At 37.8% G+C, this 15,723-nt stretch overlaps 1 protein-coding gene across 1 annotated transcript in view; it reads left to right on the top strand.

The window, feature by feature from the left end:
* The window catches only part of LOC119257643 (EGF-like and EMI domain-containing protein 1), an 879,693-nt gene that overhangs the window by 656,197 nt on the left and 207,773 nt on the right, over positions 1 to 15,723 (top strand). The window contains exon 7 of the mRNA XM_037525743.2: positions 5,762 to 5,884. Coding sequence (XP_037381640.2) covers positions 5,762 to 5,884 — 123 coding nt within the window. The remainder of the gene's footprint in view (positions 1 to 5,761; positions 5,885 to 15,723) is intronic.

Here is a 15,723-nt window from a genome sequence, read left to right as displayed (position 1 = left end):
TTTAATGTAATATTGACATTTCTGGTTTTTAACTCTGTTGGGCAGAATCTAGATAGAAAAGAAAATTGCTTGTGACAACTTCAGCTTGAGAGTCTAATATCATGGCAATTTAACCTAGTTTTACCTTATATTAGAGCTATTCCATCAGAAAGATCTAAAGTACCCTTCGTGTTTTATAGAAACAAGTCATTTTTCATAACAAGTAATGCTGAAATTATCTTAAAATTATTGTTTTATTAAGTGAACATTGTGGGGAATACTGGTGATTAGTTTATTAAAGAGGTTTTGATAAATAATAAATTTATGCACATATAAATGTAAAAATGTTTTAAATAAATACATGCATATATTTATTTTATAGATTGTCTATTTTACTCTATTGGTCAACAGTTGAGAAATCAAGCCACATCATAACATTTGTGACCTATGTTACATTAAAGGTTGAACAAGGGACTATTTATATTTTTGCTATTCAGAATATGATCCATTGGCCAGACACTCCAGATCACCCTGAATCTATTAGAAACGACAAATCTTGTTTCTCAGCCCCACATTTACTGAATTAGTCTGCATTTTAATAAGCTCTGGTGCTAGGTGATTACAGCATTAACTGACTACATCTCAAATAACTGGATCTAACTCTTAGCACACAGATGGATGATTATAGAATGTTTGCTTCCCAGACCACCTAGACTCAAGGACATTTTCAAATCCTCACCAAGTAATTCTAATGTGCTGACAGATATGAAAACTGTGTATGATGCCCATACAATAAAAAATTCAATGTATTCTGGGGCCTCCCTGGTGGTGCAGTGGTTGAGCGCTGGGCTGCGAAGCTGCCCGCAGCCTCTGCAGCGCCGGTTCAAACCCCAGCCAGCCGGCGAGATTCCCACATGGCGCTCAGACCTGTCCTGCCATGCCCGCTGCTCCCCTCAGTAGTGTATTTCATAAGTCTGCCTGTTCTGTTCCCCGCTCTGGCTCTGGTGAATTCTCTCACCCTCCCGCACTTCTGACTGTACCCAGTGCTTGTATAAATAAATAAATCTTTAAAAAAAAAATCAGTGTATTCTGAAAGGGAAAAAAGCAAAAAGGAAGTCAAACCAATTACTTTGTATTTGGCACAGATTTGTATTTGGTACCCTATAAATGATTGATTTTTTTTTTAACTGATAAGTTTGCATACCTACTGTGTGAAGACAACCTATCATGTCTTAAACTATCCAGAATTATATTGCATTATAAATTAGAAGAGGAAGACTTTGTTATCCAAATTAATTAAAAGAAAAGTCTATGCTTGTTTTTTGACTTTATTTTCTTTGTAACCTTATTCTCCAACCTGGTTTATCTAATACTGATTCTCACACACTGTACATTGAAACCATTATACCTTAAGGGCAGCACTTTCTTCTCCGTGTTCCCAATCACAGTTTTTAACTAAAAAATTCCCTCATGAGTCTAGCCCAATGAGATTTTTCCTTCCCTGAGTTCAGTATTGCTCACTGCTTTAATTATGCACTCTCATTTCAGAACCTATGTTGTTAGACTTATTATTTAATCAATAAAATTATTAGATCTTTAATCTCTACACATCATCTCAAGGGTTAACAACCTATTCCAAAATCTTGTGCTTGAATATGAAAAGAAAAAAAATTAAATCACAGCATAATACAGATGGCAGTCACTACTGTGTCACTTTATAGGTGAGGAGAATGAGTCTCAAAGAGGCAATTTTACAGGCTAAGAAGTTTCAATACCAGGATAGTTTCTTCAAGACTATATGACTCACAGTACAGACATGACTTGTTTGTGCATGTGCATAGGTATATGTTTTTATTTTGTTGCATTACTTTAATAAACATTTTGGGGCCAATTAAGAATATAAACATAGGGCCTCCCTCATGACACAAGGGCTTAAGCACCACACTATGTAGCAATCCTCAGCTTCTGCAGCATGAGTTCGATCTTCAATCCCAGCCAGCTAGGGAGCAACCCACATGGTGCAGCAGACCTCTCCTGATTCGCCCGCTGCTCCCCTCAGCAGTGTATTTCAGTCAATCTGTCTGTTCTGTTCCCCACTGTCTCTGGTGAGTCCTCTCACCCCCCACATCTCTGACCTATACCCCAGCTCTTGTATACATAAATAAATAAATCTTAAAAAAAAATAAACCTGCCAAAACATATAAAAACGTGGCTCATTTTTAAAATCAAGGTCCATTCTTGTCTTTGGAAGAAATCCAAAGCTTTTTCTTCTTTGCACTAATTTGGTTTCTTTTCTCAGAAAAGTACTAAAGTTTGGGCCTCCCCAGTGGCGCAGTGGTTGAGCGCTGGGTTGCGAAGCTGCCCACTGCCTCTGCAGTGCCGGTTCGATCCCCGGCTGCTCCCCGGCCACCGGAGGAGGGTCCCACATGGCGCGCAGACCTCTCCTGCCGCCCGCTGCTCCCCTCAGCAGTGTGCTTCGGTCCTTCTGCCTGTTCTGACCCCCGCTCTGGCTCTGGTGAATTCTCTCACCCTCCCGCGCTTCTGACTGTACCCAGTGCTTGTATAAATAAATAAAAATAAATCTTTAAAAAAAAATGTTTCTTTAAAAAAAAAAAGAAAAGTACTAAAGTTTGATGGGTAATTTCTTATTATACAAGTAATACATGAATAAATTTGTGATGTAAAAAATAGATATGGATAAAATCTCCTGTCCAACACTCCCCCACGACAACCAATCTAGATACCTTTCTTCCTCCTCAGAAATAATCCTTTTTCTCTCTGTTCATCCATTAAGACACATATATTTAATATATATATGGTATATGATTGTAATTTTTGTTGATAGCAAGTATTGATACTTTATTATCTAAAACATATTACCTTTGGGTGTTAATGGTTTTATTTGGATACCTAAAATAAAAGAACAAGGAGGATATCTAATCGAGAAATTGACAAAATTAATAATCAAAAATTATTTCTCCAACATGAGGACTAATACTCAAAAGCTGCAAGACAAAATTTTAGCTAGCATAAATGTTAAATCCCTGCATAAAGTATAAGTAACAAATGGAGATTTCTGTTTGCCATGAGTCTGTAAAAAAGAGACTTAGAGGATTGTTTATCGCACTCAAATTTTAATTAAAATTCTAACACATTGAAACATCAGTAGTGCTTATCTCTAAAATAAGACTCTTTTTTTTTTTTTTTTAAGAGGCATGTTTATTTATTTATTTGTTTGTTTGTTTTGTTTATACATGCACTGGGTACAGTCAGAAGCGCGGGAGGGTGAGAGAATTCACCAGAGCCAGAGCGGGGAGCAGAACAGGCAGAAGGACCGAGGTACACTGCTGAGGGGAGCAGCGGGTGGCAGGAGAGGTCTGCGCGCCATGTGGGACCCTCCTCAGGTGGCTGGGGAGCAGCCGGGGATCGAACCGGCGCCGCAGAGGCCGCGGGCAGCTTCGCAACCCAGCGCTCAACCGCTGCGCCACTGGGGAGGCCCCTAAAATAAGACTCTTTTAAAAAAAAATCAGAAATTACCCCAGAATACCTAATTTTAGAAATGAAATACTAAATTGTGTAAAATGTATATAACATTCAACTAATAAATTTAAAATGTGGATCTTATTTTGTAGCAAATATTCTGCATATATATTTTTTCTTTTTATAAAAAGTCAATGCCAAATTAAAGAAAACTCCTTTGCTTTCCTCTGGATAAATCCTCTAGATTGTATTACAGTACAAATTACTCACTAGAAATATAGTCAGTTTTAGTTAAAAAGATCGATGATGAGGGGCCTCCCCTGGTGGCGCAGCGGTTGAGCGCTGGGTTGCGAAGCTACCCGCAGGCTCTGCAGCGCCGGTTTGATTCCCGGCTGCTGGCAAGGGTCCCACATGGCATGCAGACCTCTCCTGCCGCCCGCTGCTCCCCTCAGCAGTGTACTTCGGTCCTTCTGCCTGCTCTGCTCCCCGCTCTGGTTCTGGTGAATTCGCTCACCTTCCCGCGTGCTTCTGACTGTACCCAGTGCTTGTATAAACAAACAAACAAACAAATAAATAAATCTTGAAAAAAAAGATCTATGATGAGATAGCACAATAGTATTCCTTCTGAAAGTTGATGTCAAGTAAGAATCTTACTCTGTGGATGTAAGATCCTGCATTTTAGTGACCACTTATTCTCTGAGGGAATATCTGGGTTTGGAAGCATGGTAAGTCAGAGACATTCCCTGCACGGTACTCGTGCCTTCCCTCGCCAAGCTCCGTGTCTATCCCTGATTTTTATTTTTATACCTGGCAAAAACCATATTTCAAGTAAAATAATTCTCCAAGCAAAACAATTTCAAAGCTGTTAATTTGCTGATTACCTTGAAAACTTACTCTATATATGGATGTCTTCTTTTTGTGAGTTTGGAAAACTAAGTGCTGATTACGGAGAGTACAAAGAAGTACAAAGAGGTATTGAGTTATCACATTTTTTTCTTTTTTTTTCTTTTTTTTTTTTAAAGAGGCATGTATTTTTATTTATTTATGATTTGTTTGTTTGTTTGTTTTGTTTATACAAGCACTGGGTACAGTCAGAAGCGCGGGAGGGTGAGAGAATTCACCAGAGCCAGAGCGGGGAGCAGAGCAGGCAGAAGGACCGAAGTACACTGCTGAGGGGAGCAGTGGGCGGCAGGAGAGGTCTGCGCGCCATGCGGGACCCTCCTCTGGTGGCCGGGGAGCAGCCGGGGATCGAACCGCACTGCAGAGGCAGCGGGTAGCTTCGCAGTCCAGCGCTCAACCGCTGCGCCACCGGGGAGGCCCGAGTTATCACTCTTTTCTAATGGAAGAGGAATATTATATTCATTAATCATAACTGTGATCATAAGGCATAGGTGACCAAGAGTCTTGATCTCCTTTCTGTTTTCTAAAGTTTTAGTAAACTCTCACATTAGCATGTTTATGTCAGTAACCAGAAGTCTGAGTGAAAAGAAAGAAATTGAATAGAGCAAATGTATTGATATAATTTTTTAAAGATTTATTTATTATTTATGCATACAAGTACTGCAGTACAGACCAGAGTTGTGGGGGATGAGAGGATTCACCAGATACAGAGTGAGGAACAGAACATGCAGATTGACTGAAGTACCTTGCTGAGGGGAGAGCGGGCGAGACAGGAGAGGTCTGCTGTGCCATGTGGGTAGCTCCCTGACCGGGGATCAAACTCGCCCTCCAGAGGTTGCGGACAGCTTCATAGGTTGAGTCTTAACCCCTTGTACCACCGGGGAGTTTCCTTGATATAATTTTAAAAACTCCACATCATGCTTTATTTAAGTTTATCTGTCTCTTCCCTGATGTTCCCTAATGTTTATAGCACATGAGAAGGAGAGTCAAGGTCTTAATTCTATTAGTGGCTTAATTCAGCTGTGTTAGATCAATTATAGGTGTTTATCTACAAATGTGTGCTGTTCCAGATAGAGTGGCTCATTGTACCTCTCCCCTCCAATTTTACTTCTTCATGGAAATATCTCTATCACAAATCTGTCTAATTAAGCAATAGAAAATTATGAGGCAATCCCAATGCTCATTGTTGCTTAGCTTTAAAAAGTCCAATAAAGTTTCTATCCACACTTTCTTGCTTACACTGTGGAGTAAAATACATCAAACAAGCAAAGATTTGTGGCCACAGAGACGGTGCCTTTGTACAATATAACACATACTGTGTATCAAAGAAATATTGTGTCATTTCTTTGAAGCTGACATTGGAATGACATTGTAATCCTGGCCATCTGTCTTCCTCCTCTAGATGTCGATGAATGTGCGGTGGTGAATGGAGGCTGCCAGCAGCGTTGTATTAACACTCTGGGCACCTTCCACTGTGAATGTGATACGGGATACAGACTCCATGCTGATGAACGCACCTGCATAAGTGAGTAAATATTAGAACCAGCTTGAAGTCGTTTTCAATGAAAATCGACCTGTCTGTGTAAGGGCAGGATGGAAAGGTTTTCTCTTGTAAAAATATCTATAAAAAATGACAGTTTTCATGTATAATACTAAGAAATAAAACATATTTTGTTACTAAAAAACTAACATAATAAAGATGAGGAAGAAAATATAGAAATCAACATGCACAAGCAAAATTTGAATCTCCAAATGTGTGATAATTTTCATAGCCTATTATTTCTGCTACATGCAGTAAAGTATCAATTTGTGCATTATTGCTTATACACAAGTACAGCACAGAGGCACAAGAGAGGATGCTGGCTTTTATAGTCACTAACTACAATGTTTACTCATTTCAGAGCAGACTCAGAAGTGGACTCATAAGAACAGCAGCGGTAATTATAATGCATTATATGACAAGGAGTTTACTGTTTCTCAAGAATAGTTACAATTGCAGGGCCTCCCTTGTGGTGCAAGGGGTTAAACGCTGCACTATGAGGCAGTCTGAAGCCTCTGCAGCACGAAGCCAGCCAGGGAGCAACCCACATGGCACAGCAGACCTCTCCTACCTCACCCACTGCTCTCCTCAGCAGTGTATTTCGCTTGGTCTGCCTATTCTGTTCCCCACTGTGTCTCTGGTGAATCATGTTGCCCCCCACATTTCTGGCCTATACCCCGGCTCTTGTATGCATGAATAAATAAATCTTAAAAAAAGAATAGTTACAATTGCACAGATTAAATCTGAGATTATTATATATTCATTGGACAAAAAAACTGTTCTTAGAGGTCAGTTTTATATGGTTACATTATTATTTTAAAGTATCTTTTTTGTGAGTTTTTTGAATTCTATAAATTTTCCAAAATAAGAGTGCATCTTTATACCCAGAAAAAAAAAAAAAAAAAAACAACAAATTTTAAGTACTGTGTTCCCTGTATGATTTATAGATGCTCTTGTTCATTTTAACTGAAGTGGTTTACATAAAAGTTTTTTCTATCAATGATGATCCTCAGATAGCATCAGCCCATACTCTAATTTCATTGCCAAGTCCCTCTATAAAATACTACATTTAAAGAGTAGTGCCTTGCACAGTACAATTTAAATGCTGGTTTAACTTTATTGTATAAGGATTACTTTTAAAAGTTTGTTATTGGAATTTCTTGTATTCATTTGTTAAACCCCTTAATTTGGTGATACTTTATTTTTTAAAGATTTATTTATTTATGCATACAACAACTGGGGTACAGGCCAGAGGTGTGGGGGGTGAGAGGATTCACCAGGGACAGAGTGGGGAACAGAACAGGCAGACCGACAGAAACACACTGCTGAGGGGAGCAGTGGGCAAGACAAGAGAGGTCTGCCGTGCCATGTGGGTATCTCCCCAGCTGGCAGGGATCGAACCTAGCTGCAGAAGCTGCGGACAGCTTCACAGTGCTGTGCTCAACCGCCTGCACCACCAGGGAGGCTGCCCACCCCCCACCTTGTCTTATAGAAAATGAGGGAAGGCCAAGGGAAACAGCTAAATATCTTCTAGTCATAGGTCTGATTTTGCTAGGAAAAACTGGGAATTCTGAGAACAAAATAAAGAATTTGCCAAAGTCAAGTAAAGCTAGAGGGAAGTCATATTGCTGTGTCCAGTGAAACCAGTGTCATAGTGGTCATGTCTACAGCAGTTGCACAGGTGTGGCAACAGCACATGTACATTAGTTATCCAGATATCTTCTTCTTTTGGCAGGATTACTTGTTTTATTTTTTTAATATTTTATTTTATATAATTCTTACATTATTTTCATTTTTTAACAATGCATGCATTTTCATTTTGGTTATATTCCCCATACAATTGCACCCCCCCTTATTTTGACCCTAATCCTTCCTCTCCCTGCTGCCCCCCTGTAGTGTGTCTCTAGTTTATAGTTGCTTGTTGATTTTGATTTTTACTTTATTATAATTAGTCTTGTTTTAGCAACAGGAATAATTTTCTCATTCCCATCCCCTACCTGTAAAACCTTCAGCTGGTAGTGTCTTTAAACTGCAACTATAACTTCTGTCATTATAAAATATTTAGAAGCAGCAGGATCATTAACACATGCAAATGCAGTATTTATGAGTAAAATTTAGACTTTTTGTGTGTCATAAATTTTTGGTGTGTCTGATAGAAAAATATTTTGCACAGTAGTGATTGATATAAATCTAATATATCTGGTGATTGTGACAAGGCAAAATATAAACTCTATAATGAACTAAACTATATTTATAGTTATAATTAATTTTATAAACTCTGGCAGTTTTTAGCTATTCCTTAGAAAAAACACTGGGCTCTTTCTATATTCCTCACCACCTTTGAATTTTCCAATTTTTGTTGCAATAAATCAGGTCAAAAGCAGAGTTGGATAATGATATTATAATTTAGGCTTTATATTTCTATTCCTTAAAAGCCATTTCTAGTGCTATGACAACAGCTTAATTACATAAGCTGTTCCCATATGCTGATGATCTCTTTATGCAGAATTTCAACACAGTGTATAAAGTTAATGATATATAATCTATATATATGTAGGTATGCATGTATGTGTGTATAAATGTATCATCAATTTATCTATCTATCTTTCTATTATTGATTTATCATCTATCTCTCTGAGAGAACAAATTAAGCCAATTAGAAATATGGATTTCAAAGACTACAATCATTTTTTTTCATTTAACCCCTTTTCTTTCTATTTATTTTTTTTTAAGAACAGAAAAAGCAGATTTATGGAAATACACTGATAAGAGTAGTAGCAGGCAAGAAAGGAGAGGTCTGCTGTGCCTCATTTAATCCCTTTTATACCATTCTATACAAGTATTACACTGAGAACCCAGCACATGACCTTTGGTGAAAGCTTTTATGCCTTTCTCACATGCGTATGCTGAAATTTTGGTTTAAAAGAATGGTCTTCAATTTCTCAGTTGACATAATTGCAGCAGTCTTGTTGAATTAGCTCACAAATAATTTAAATGCTTTGTATTTAAGGACTAATAATGAGTGTTTGAAGGCAAAACTGTTGGTTTATTTGTTTTGAACAGCAAATGTACCGGAAAGAACTCTCACATTAGTCTATATTTCAAGTTGTAAAGTAGGAAGGGCCAGAAGTTTTATTTTTCTAATTTATTTTTTTTCAAAGATTTATGTATTTGTGCATGCAAGAACTGGCATACAGGCCATAGGTTCAGGGGGTGAGAGCATTCACCAGAGACAGAGTGGGGAGCAAAACAGACAGACTGACTAAAATACACTGCTGAGGGGAGCAGCAGGCAAGGCAGGAGAGGTCTGCTGTGCCATGTGGGTTTTTCCCTGGCCTGCTGGGGAGTAAACTCATGCTGCAGTGGCTGCAGATATCTTCACAACGCAGTACTTAACTCCTTGCACCATCAGGGAAGCCCAGGGCCAGAAGTTTTTAAAAACAAAACCACTGAAATAATTCCCTTTCTTTTTGGGAATTTTTCTACCCAGCAAGTGACTGAGAATGGTGGTTGATGCTTACCAGAAAATTGTAGTAGAGAGCAACTCCTCGTATTCCACGACAGAGTCACTGAAAAGAAGAAGGCATTGTGAAACGTTATGATTCCATCACTTTGGAGCATTTGAAGTTGATTGTATAAATTTTGATCTTGGCCCCTCCCTTCTTGACTTTCCTTTGCCCCATTCTGCCCATTAGAAATAGGCCTAGGCTGGTGTAACTTTGAGTTAGAGCCTCTCACGTTTTGTGTACTTTCTTTTAATCACAACTATACTCCTTGCACCCCCACACACACTTAAAAGTTTCAGATTAACTCCATTTCAAAAAACAAATAAGTAAATAGGGACTATGTACTTGTGTTCATATCTATCCCATGTTTCCAGTAAGTCTCTGCCAGAGGTGATGTAAGAGTCACTGCAATAATTTCTGAGTGTGGTGTCAAGAAGTACAAATGTCTGGGCCACTTGACTTATCATAAAGGATGCTTGGTCATTTGACACAAAACCGGGGAGCTCAGTGTAACTGATCCCAGTTTGTGCCCCTGAATTTGTCCATAAATTTATGGAGTGTTTGCTATTTTTCTGGAGGAAAGGGCCCATTATTTTCTTCAGATTCCTAAAGGTATCTTATTCCTCACAATGTTCTTGCTGCTGCCATGATGACACTTCTTTAAAAGATGTATATATGGGTGGATCTCGTTGCAATGTCATGTCAGGATATAGTCTCAAGATATGGTCATGCTGATGTCTGAAATTCCAGCGTGGTGGTAACAGAAGATGGGACCTTTGGGACATTGATATGTTTAGCTTAGCTTCTGATCACAGAACACTCCTGATGGATCTAGTTTGATGCAAACTTAGTCAGGGATGACTTCTCCCCACAGCCTCCTTTAAGATGGGTTTCTAGCCGCCCCCGCCCCCCCGGTGGTGCAGGTGGTTGAGCACAGTGCTGTGAAGCTGTCCACAGCCTCTGCAGTGCCAGTTAGATCCCAGCCAGCCAGTGAGGGCCCCACATGGCACGGTAGAACTCTTCTGTCGCACTCACTGCTCCCCTCAGCAGTGTATTTCATCAGTCTACCTGTTCTGTTACCCACTCTGTCTCTGGTGAATCCTGTCACCCTCCCATGCATCTGGCCTGTACCCCAGCTCTTGTATAAACAAACAAACAAATAAATAAATAAAATCTTAAAAAAAAAAAAAAAAGATGGGTTTCTAGTCAGGAGCTGACTCCCTGTCCTTGAGTAACACAGTTGCTGGCCCACTGTCACCTCTCCTGAAAGGAGGAATTGGGCAGTCAGTCTGTGGATATGCCCTAAGTATGAGAAGAATCACAGAGAAATCAACTGCATGTGATTGGTGTCAGGACACAGACAGGGCATGGGAAAGTAGACAGGAATGAAACTAGTCAGATTTGCTTTGCTATTGGTGGCTTCCAGTAACACAGATATTACTAAGCTATTTCCATACTTATGAATTTCCCTTTAACTTGGAAACAACTTCTTAAGAAACGTAAAATGCATTGTACCAATCATCAGAAAGAAAGAAATGTTCATGTTCTTGTCATTCCACCATTACATCTTGTCCACACAGCAAGAGGCAGTGACACAGTGAACTCGTAAATTAGCATGTGACCCTCAACCAATCATTTAACCTCCCCCTACCCAGGTTTCTTCTTGGGTACAGTGTAGAAATAGAGAAAGCAATTTTAAGGTCACTTCATCTCTATTATAAAGTGTTATAATTTAATGGAGTCTCCATAATTGCTAAATCATAATGAACCATCTGCTAATCTATATTTTTAAAAGTGCCATTGGATTATGAAAAATAATTATCTAATAGATCTCTAATTTTATTTGAAAAGTACTTAAAGAACGTTGACTTTTGAAAGTCCAATCATAAAAATAATGTGAGGGCCTCCCCTGGTGGCACAGGGGGTTGAGTGCAGCGCTGTGAAGCTGTCCACCACCTCTCAGTTCCGGTTCGATCCCGGCCAGCTGGCAAAGGTCCCACATGGCCCGGCAGACCTCTCCTGTTGCGCCCTCTGCTCCCTTGAGCAGTGTATTTCCTCAGTCTGCCTGTTTTGTTCCCTGCTCTGTCTCTGGTGAATCCTCTCACTCTCCCACGAATCTGGCCTGTACCCCGATTCTTGTATAAGTAAATAAATAAATAAACAAACAAACAAATAAATAAATAAATCTTTAAAAAATAAATAAAAATAAAAAATAAAAATAATGTGAGAACTTTATCCCAAGTTTAATAAAAATAAATGTGTAGCTTAAATGCTTTATTTCATTTTATATAATTCTTACATCATTTTTTCATTTTTGCACAATGTATGCATTTTCATTTTGGTAATATTCCCCATATAATTCCCACCCCCCTTATTTTGGCCCTAAACCCTCCTTTCCCCCTGCTCCCCACAGTGTATCTCTGGTTTATAGTTACTTGTTGATTTTGATTTTTTCTTTATTATACTTAGTCTTTTTCCTGGTCCCTTATTTAAGTTTTCTAGATTCCTGCTATGAGTGAGACCATCCGGTATTTTTCTTTTCTTTCTAGCTTATTTCGCTGAGCATGATCCCTTCCAGCTCCGTCCATGTTGCTGCAAATTACATGAGTTTATCTTTTCTGATTGCTGAGTAATATTCCATTGTGTATATGTACCACATCTTCTTGATCCAGTCATCTGTTTTTGGGCATTTAGGTTGTTTCCATAGCTTAGCTATTGTAAACAGTGCTGCTATAAACATAAGGGTGCAGGTGCCTTTTGAATTAATGTTTCTGTGTCCTTTGGGTAAATACCTAGGAGTGGAATTGCTGGATCATATGGAAGCTCCATCTTTAGCAGGTTAAGGAATCTCCACACAGCTTTCCATAGTGGTTGGACCAGTTTGCACTCCCACCACCAGTGCAGGAGAGTTCCTTTTTCTCCAAATCCTCACCAACATTTGTTGAAGCTAGTTTTTTAATATGTGCCATTCTCACTGGTGTAAAATGGTGTTTCATGGTAGTTTTGATGATCATTTCCCTGATTATAAATGATTCCAAACATTTTTTTCATATGTCTGTTGGCCATTTGCATTTCCTCTTTGGAGAAGTTCCTTTTTAGCTCTTCTGCCCATTTTTTGACTGTATTATTTACTTTGTTGTTGTTGAGTCTCTTCAGCTCTTTGTAGATTTTTGTGATCAGTCCTTTATCATTAATGTTGTGTGCAAAAATTTTCTCCCAGTTGGTGGGGTGTCTCTTTGTTTTGGTTACTGTCTCTTTTGCTGTACAGAAGCTCTTTAAAAATGGATTAAAGAACTAGACATAACACCTGAAGCCATAAAATATATAGAAGGAAATATAGGCGAAACACTACATGACATGCACCTCAGCCACATCCTTAAAGACTCATCACCCAAGCAGTGATAGCAAAGGCAAAGATAAACAGCTGGGGTGACAAAACCTCTTCTTTTACCATTTGATATTTTATAACAGCCAGGGGATGGGTTCAAAAAATGTACATTATTCAAATTTTAGTATTAACTTGGTAATTTGCATTTTAAGTAACTTGTAGAATTTTAGCTATAATTTAATATATCTTGCAAAATCTTTCTTGGATTTCCATTTTTAATTACAGCCTTGTGAAACACACTCAGCTCAAATCTCCATTCATAATCATGTCCTTCCCCTGATGTATTTGCTGAAATTGGTCTTCCCAATGGGGTGAAATAATCAAATGATGGAAAGTTTTAATGCTCCTTGTGCTCTTACCTCTTTTAGCACACAGGTTTATTAACATCTGTGCTCACATAAATACAGGCAGTCACTGATGTCTGCACAGAGCAACCTCAGATAAACCACATTTTAATTATTATTCTTTAATATAAAATTTCATTTCCAGTTGCTGGGAACCGTCAGGCTTGGTTCCCACCCTCCTTCCCCTCCAATGGCCCCTTTTTATTTTCACTAAATGAGGGAGGAAAAAAAGAAGGTTATAGGCAAACTATAAACGAAAGATTTTTCTGTGTGATTGCATGACATAGCAGAGTGAGAGGTCATATATTAATTCCAAATAAGCAGAAGTCAGGTGGCAAGGAGTGGGGAGCTATGTACATCTTGAAACTTGATTAATTAAGATATTCTTAGACTTTGAACTTGAATAAATTTCCTTATGTCAAATTTTTATGAGCTTCACATTTTAAGATAATGCTAAACTTTAGGGAAAAAATTGAGAAAGCTATTATATGTGGTGGTCTTCAAACAATGAATTCTTTTGTTTTTGATCTCAGTGTTCTGTTCAGTAATGTCTAGTTTTATTTGATAAAAGGAGTGGAATATTCTTTCCAGGGAATAAAAGCGATTATCCTCAAATTGGAGATGAAAGAAGTTAAAGACTTCCATTGTTACTACCTTTCAATTAGTTGCATTATTTATGAAGACAAATTAGAAACAGAATTCATTTCAGGTGACAGCTGATGTCTTGAAAGGGGTATGTCAGGTTAAAAAAATTGTTTAGTTTTGTCAGGTTGATGGCATCTCTCAGTCATAATTAATTTCATCACCTCCTATATTAATCACTTTTCTGTGATAGATGTTTAAATTTAAGTCCCAAGATTCGAATTTCCCCACTGCATTCCCTTCCTCATCTCTAATTTTTGAACTTGCAAAAATAATCATGAACCTCTTTAGTTTTTAATCCATGATGTTGATTATTAACCTGATTAAAACACTTCTCCAGCAGTTTGGATTTTAGGGATGCATTTAGAAATTTTCCCTTTTCCTACAATCCCCTGCAGTTGGCAGACTTGGAAAGGCACACCTGACAACTGTAGAGTCAGACTGAGATCTGAATCCTACTCATAAACAAGGTTTTCATATTGGCCTAGCTGGTGAGAATCTCTGATCTTCAGAATTGCTATCATCTCAATCTCTGTCTCGCTAGTCATGCCTATATCTAATAAAACCAGGACAACATTTCACAAAAATCAATATTATATATTATACAAAGTCACACACAACATGAGAAAGAATGTGTTTAACACACTAGCATGGATGTCCCCAAGAAACAGAGGAAATGAAGAGTGGACTCTGCATCTAAAAATGAACAGATAAAACAGTGTAAGTTCTTCCAAGGACTGAGGAATGATAATAACTTTTCTTGAACTGAGCAGTATGATGAAATCTAACTTCTATATCTGAGGGTGAAACAAAATAAAACAGAAGGATGAAAAGTTAGCATGGCGGTTTTCATACTTGCCAGCTGCCTTTTCTTTTTTCTTCCTATTGGACAATTTTGCATACCTTCCTTTGGCATAATCTCTTGGATATTTTTCTATTTTTGTAAAATATTTTCAAATGTCAGGTGTTTATAATATATAGTATCAAATAATAAAACTTGATATTAAACACTAAAACTTTTGTTTTCTTGTTTTTTAAATAAATTCATAGTGTATTACAGAAAACACACTGTATGGCTGAACTTCAATATCAATAGATTAGAATAATACCTGACCCATGTTGATGTTCGATGAGTGGTACTTGAATCAATAATCGTTAATTATTATGTATTGACTCTTAGATCTATTTGAAATCTATTCAAAGCACAGAGATACTTAACTATGCAATAATTCAGTTTTTCCATACGTATATGTGAGTGAGAAAAAGTTACAGTGCAGGTGAATTCTTAACCCAGTGTCTGACAAAGAAAAAGCACTCAATAAATGTTAGATAATTTTATTAGTGGTATTCCATACCTTCAGTTTGCCATAATCATAGGACTAAGTAAAATTATGGAGGGTCAGACAGATGACTTCCATTGAACCTACATGCTGCTGAGTTTTTAAAAACCACACAATCACTGATTCTTTTAACAATTCCATTTCACTTTTTCCCCTGCATTTTTAATGCTTTTGGAGTTTTACAGCAATATTCACAAATATATTTTTACTATATGGTAAAATATTCCCATTTTCATTTATCACTAGGTTGAAGATTTATATTCCCCTGTTTCCAAAAGCACTGGAGGCAGCAAGCTGCAGGCTGCTTATGCATTTTCACAGGGTACAAAGTGCAGAAAGACATTAAACATAAAATAGTACTGCCTACATCTAAAAGAAGCAGAAGGATTAAGTGCTTGGAAATACCAGATATGAGCATAAAACTTAAATCCAAATCTAGTATCCTTGCATAGTTTTCTAACTGCTGACAAGAAAAGAGCCACATGGATTCAGTTTTACATTTTCTAACAGCAATCATACACAGATTTTTTTTTTTTGCAATTCAATGATTTCATACTGTATTACTGAATATATGTCTCTTATTTTGCAGAGAAAGCAAAATTTA

The sequence above is a fragment of the Talpa occidentalis genome, unplaced genomic scaffold (genome assembly GCF_014898055.3).
Source record: "Talpa occidentalis isolate TD23 unplaced genomic scaffold, MPIMG_talOcc4v2.1 talOcc4.4, whole genome shotgun sequence".
Classification (NCBI taxonomy): domain Eukaryota; kingdom Metazoa; phylum Chordata; class Mammalia; order Eulipotyphla; family Talpidae; genus Talpa; species Talpa occidentalis.
This window is presented reverse-complemented; position numbering and strand designations above follow the sequence as displayed.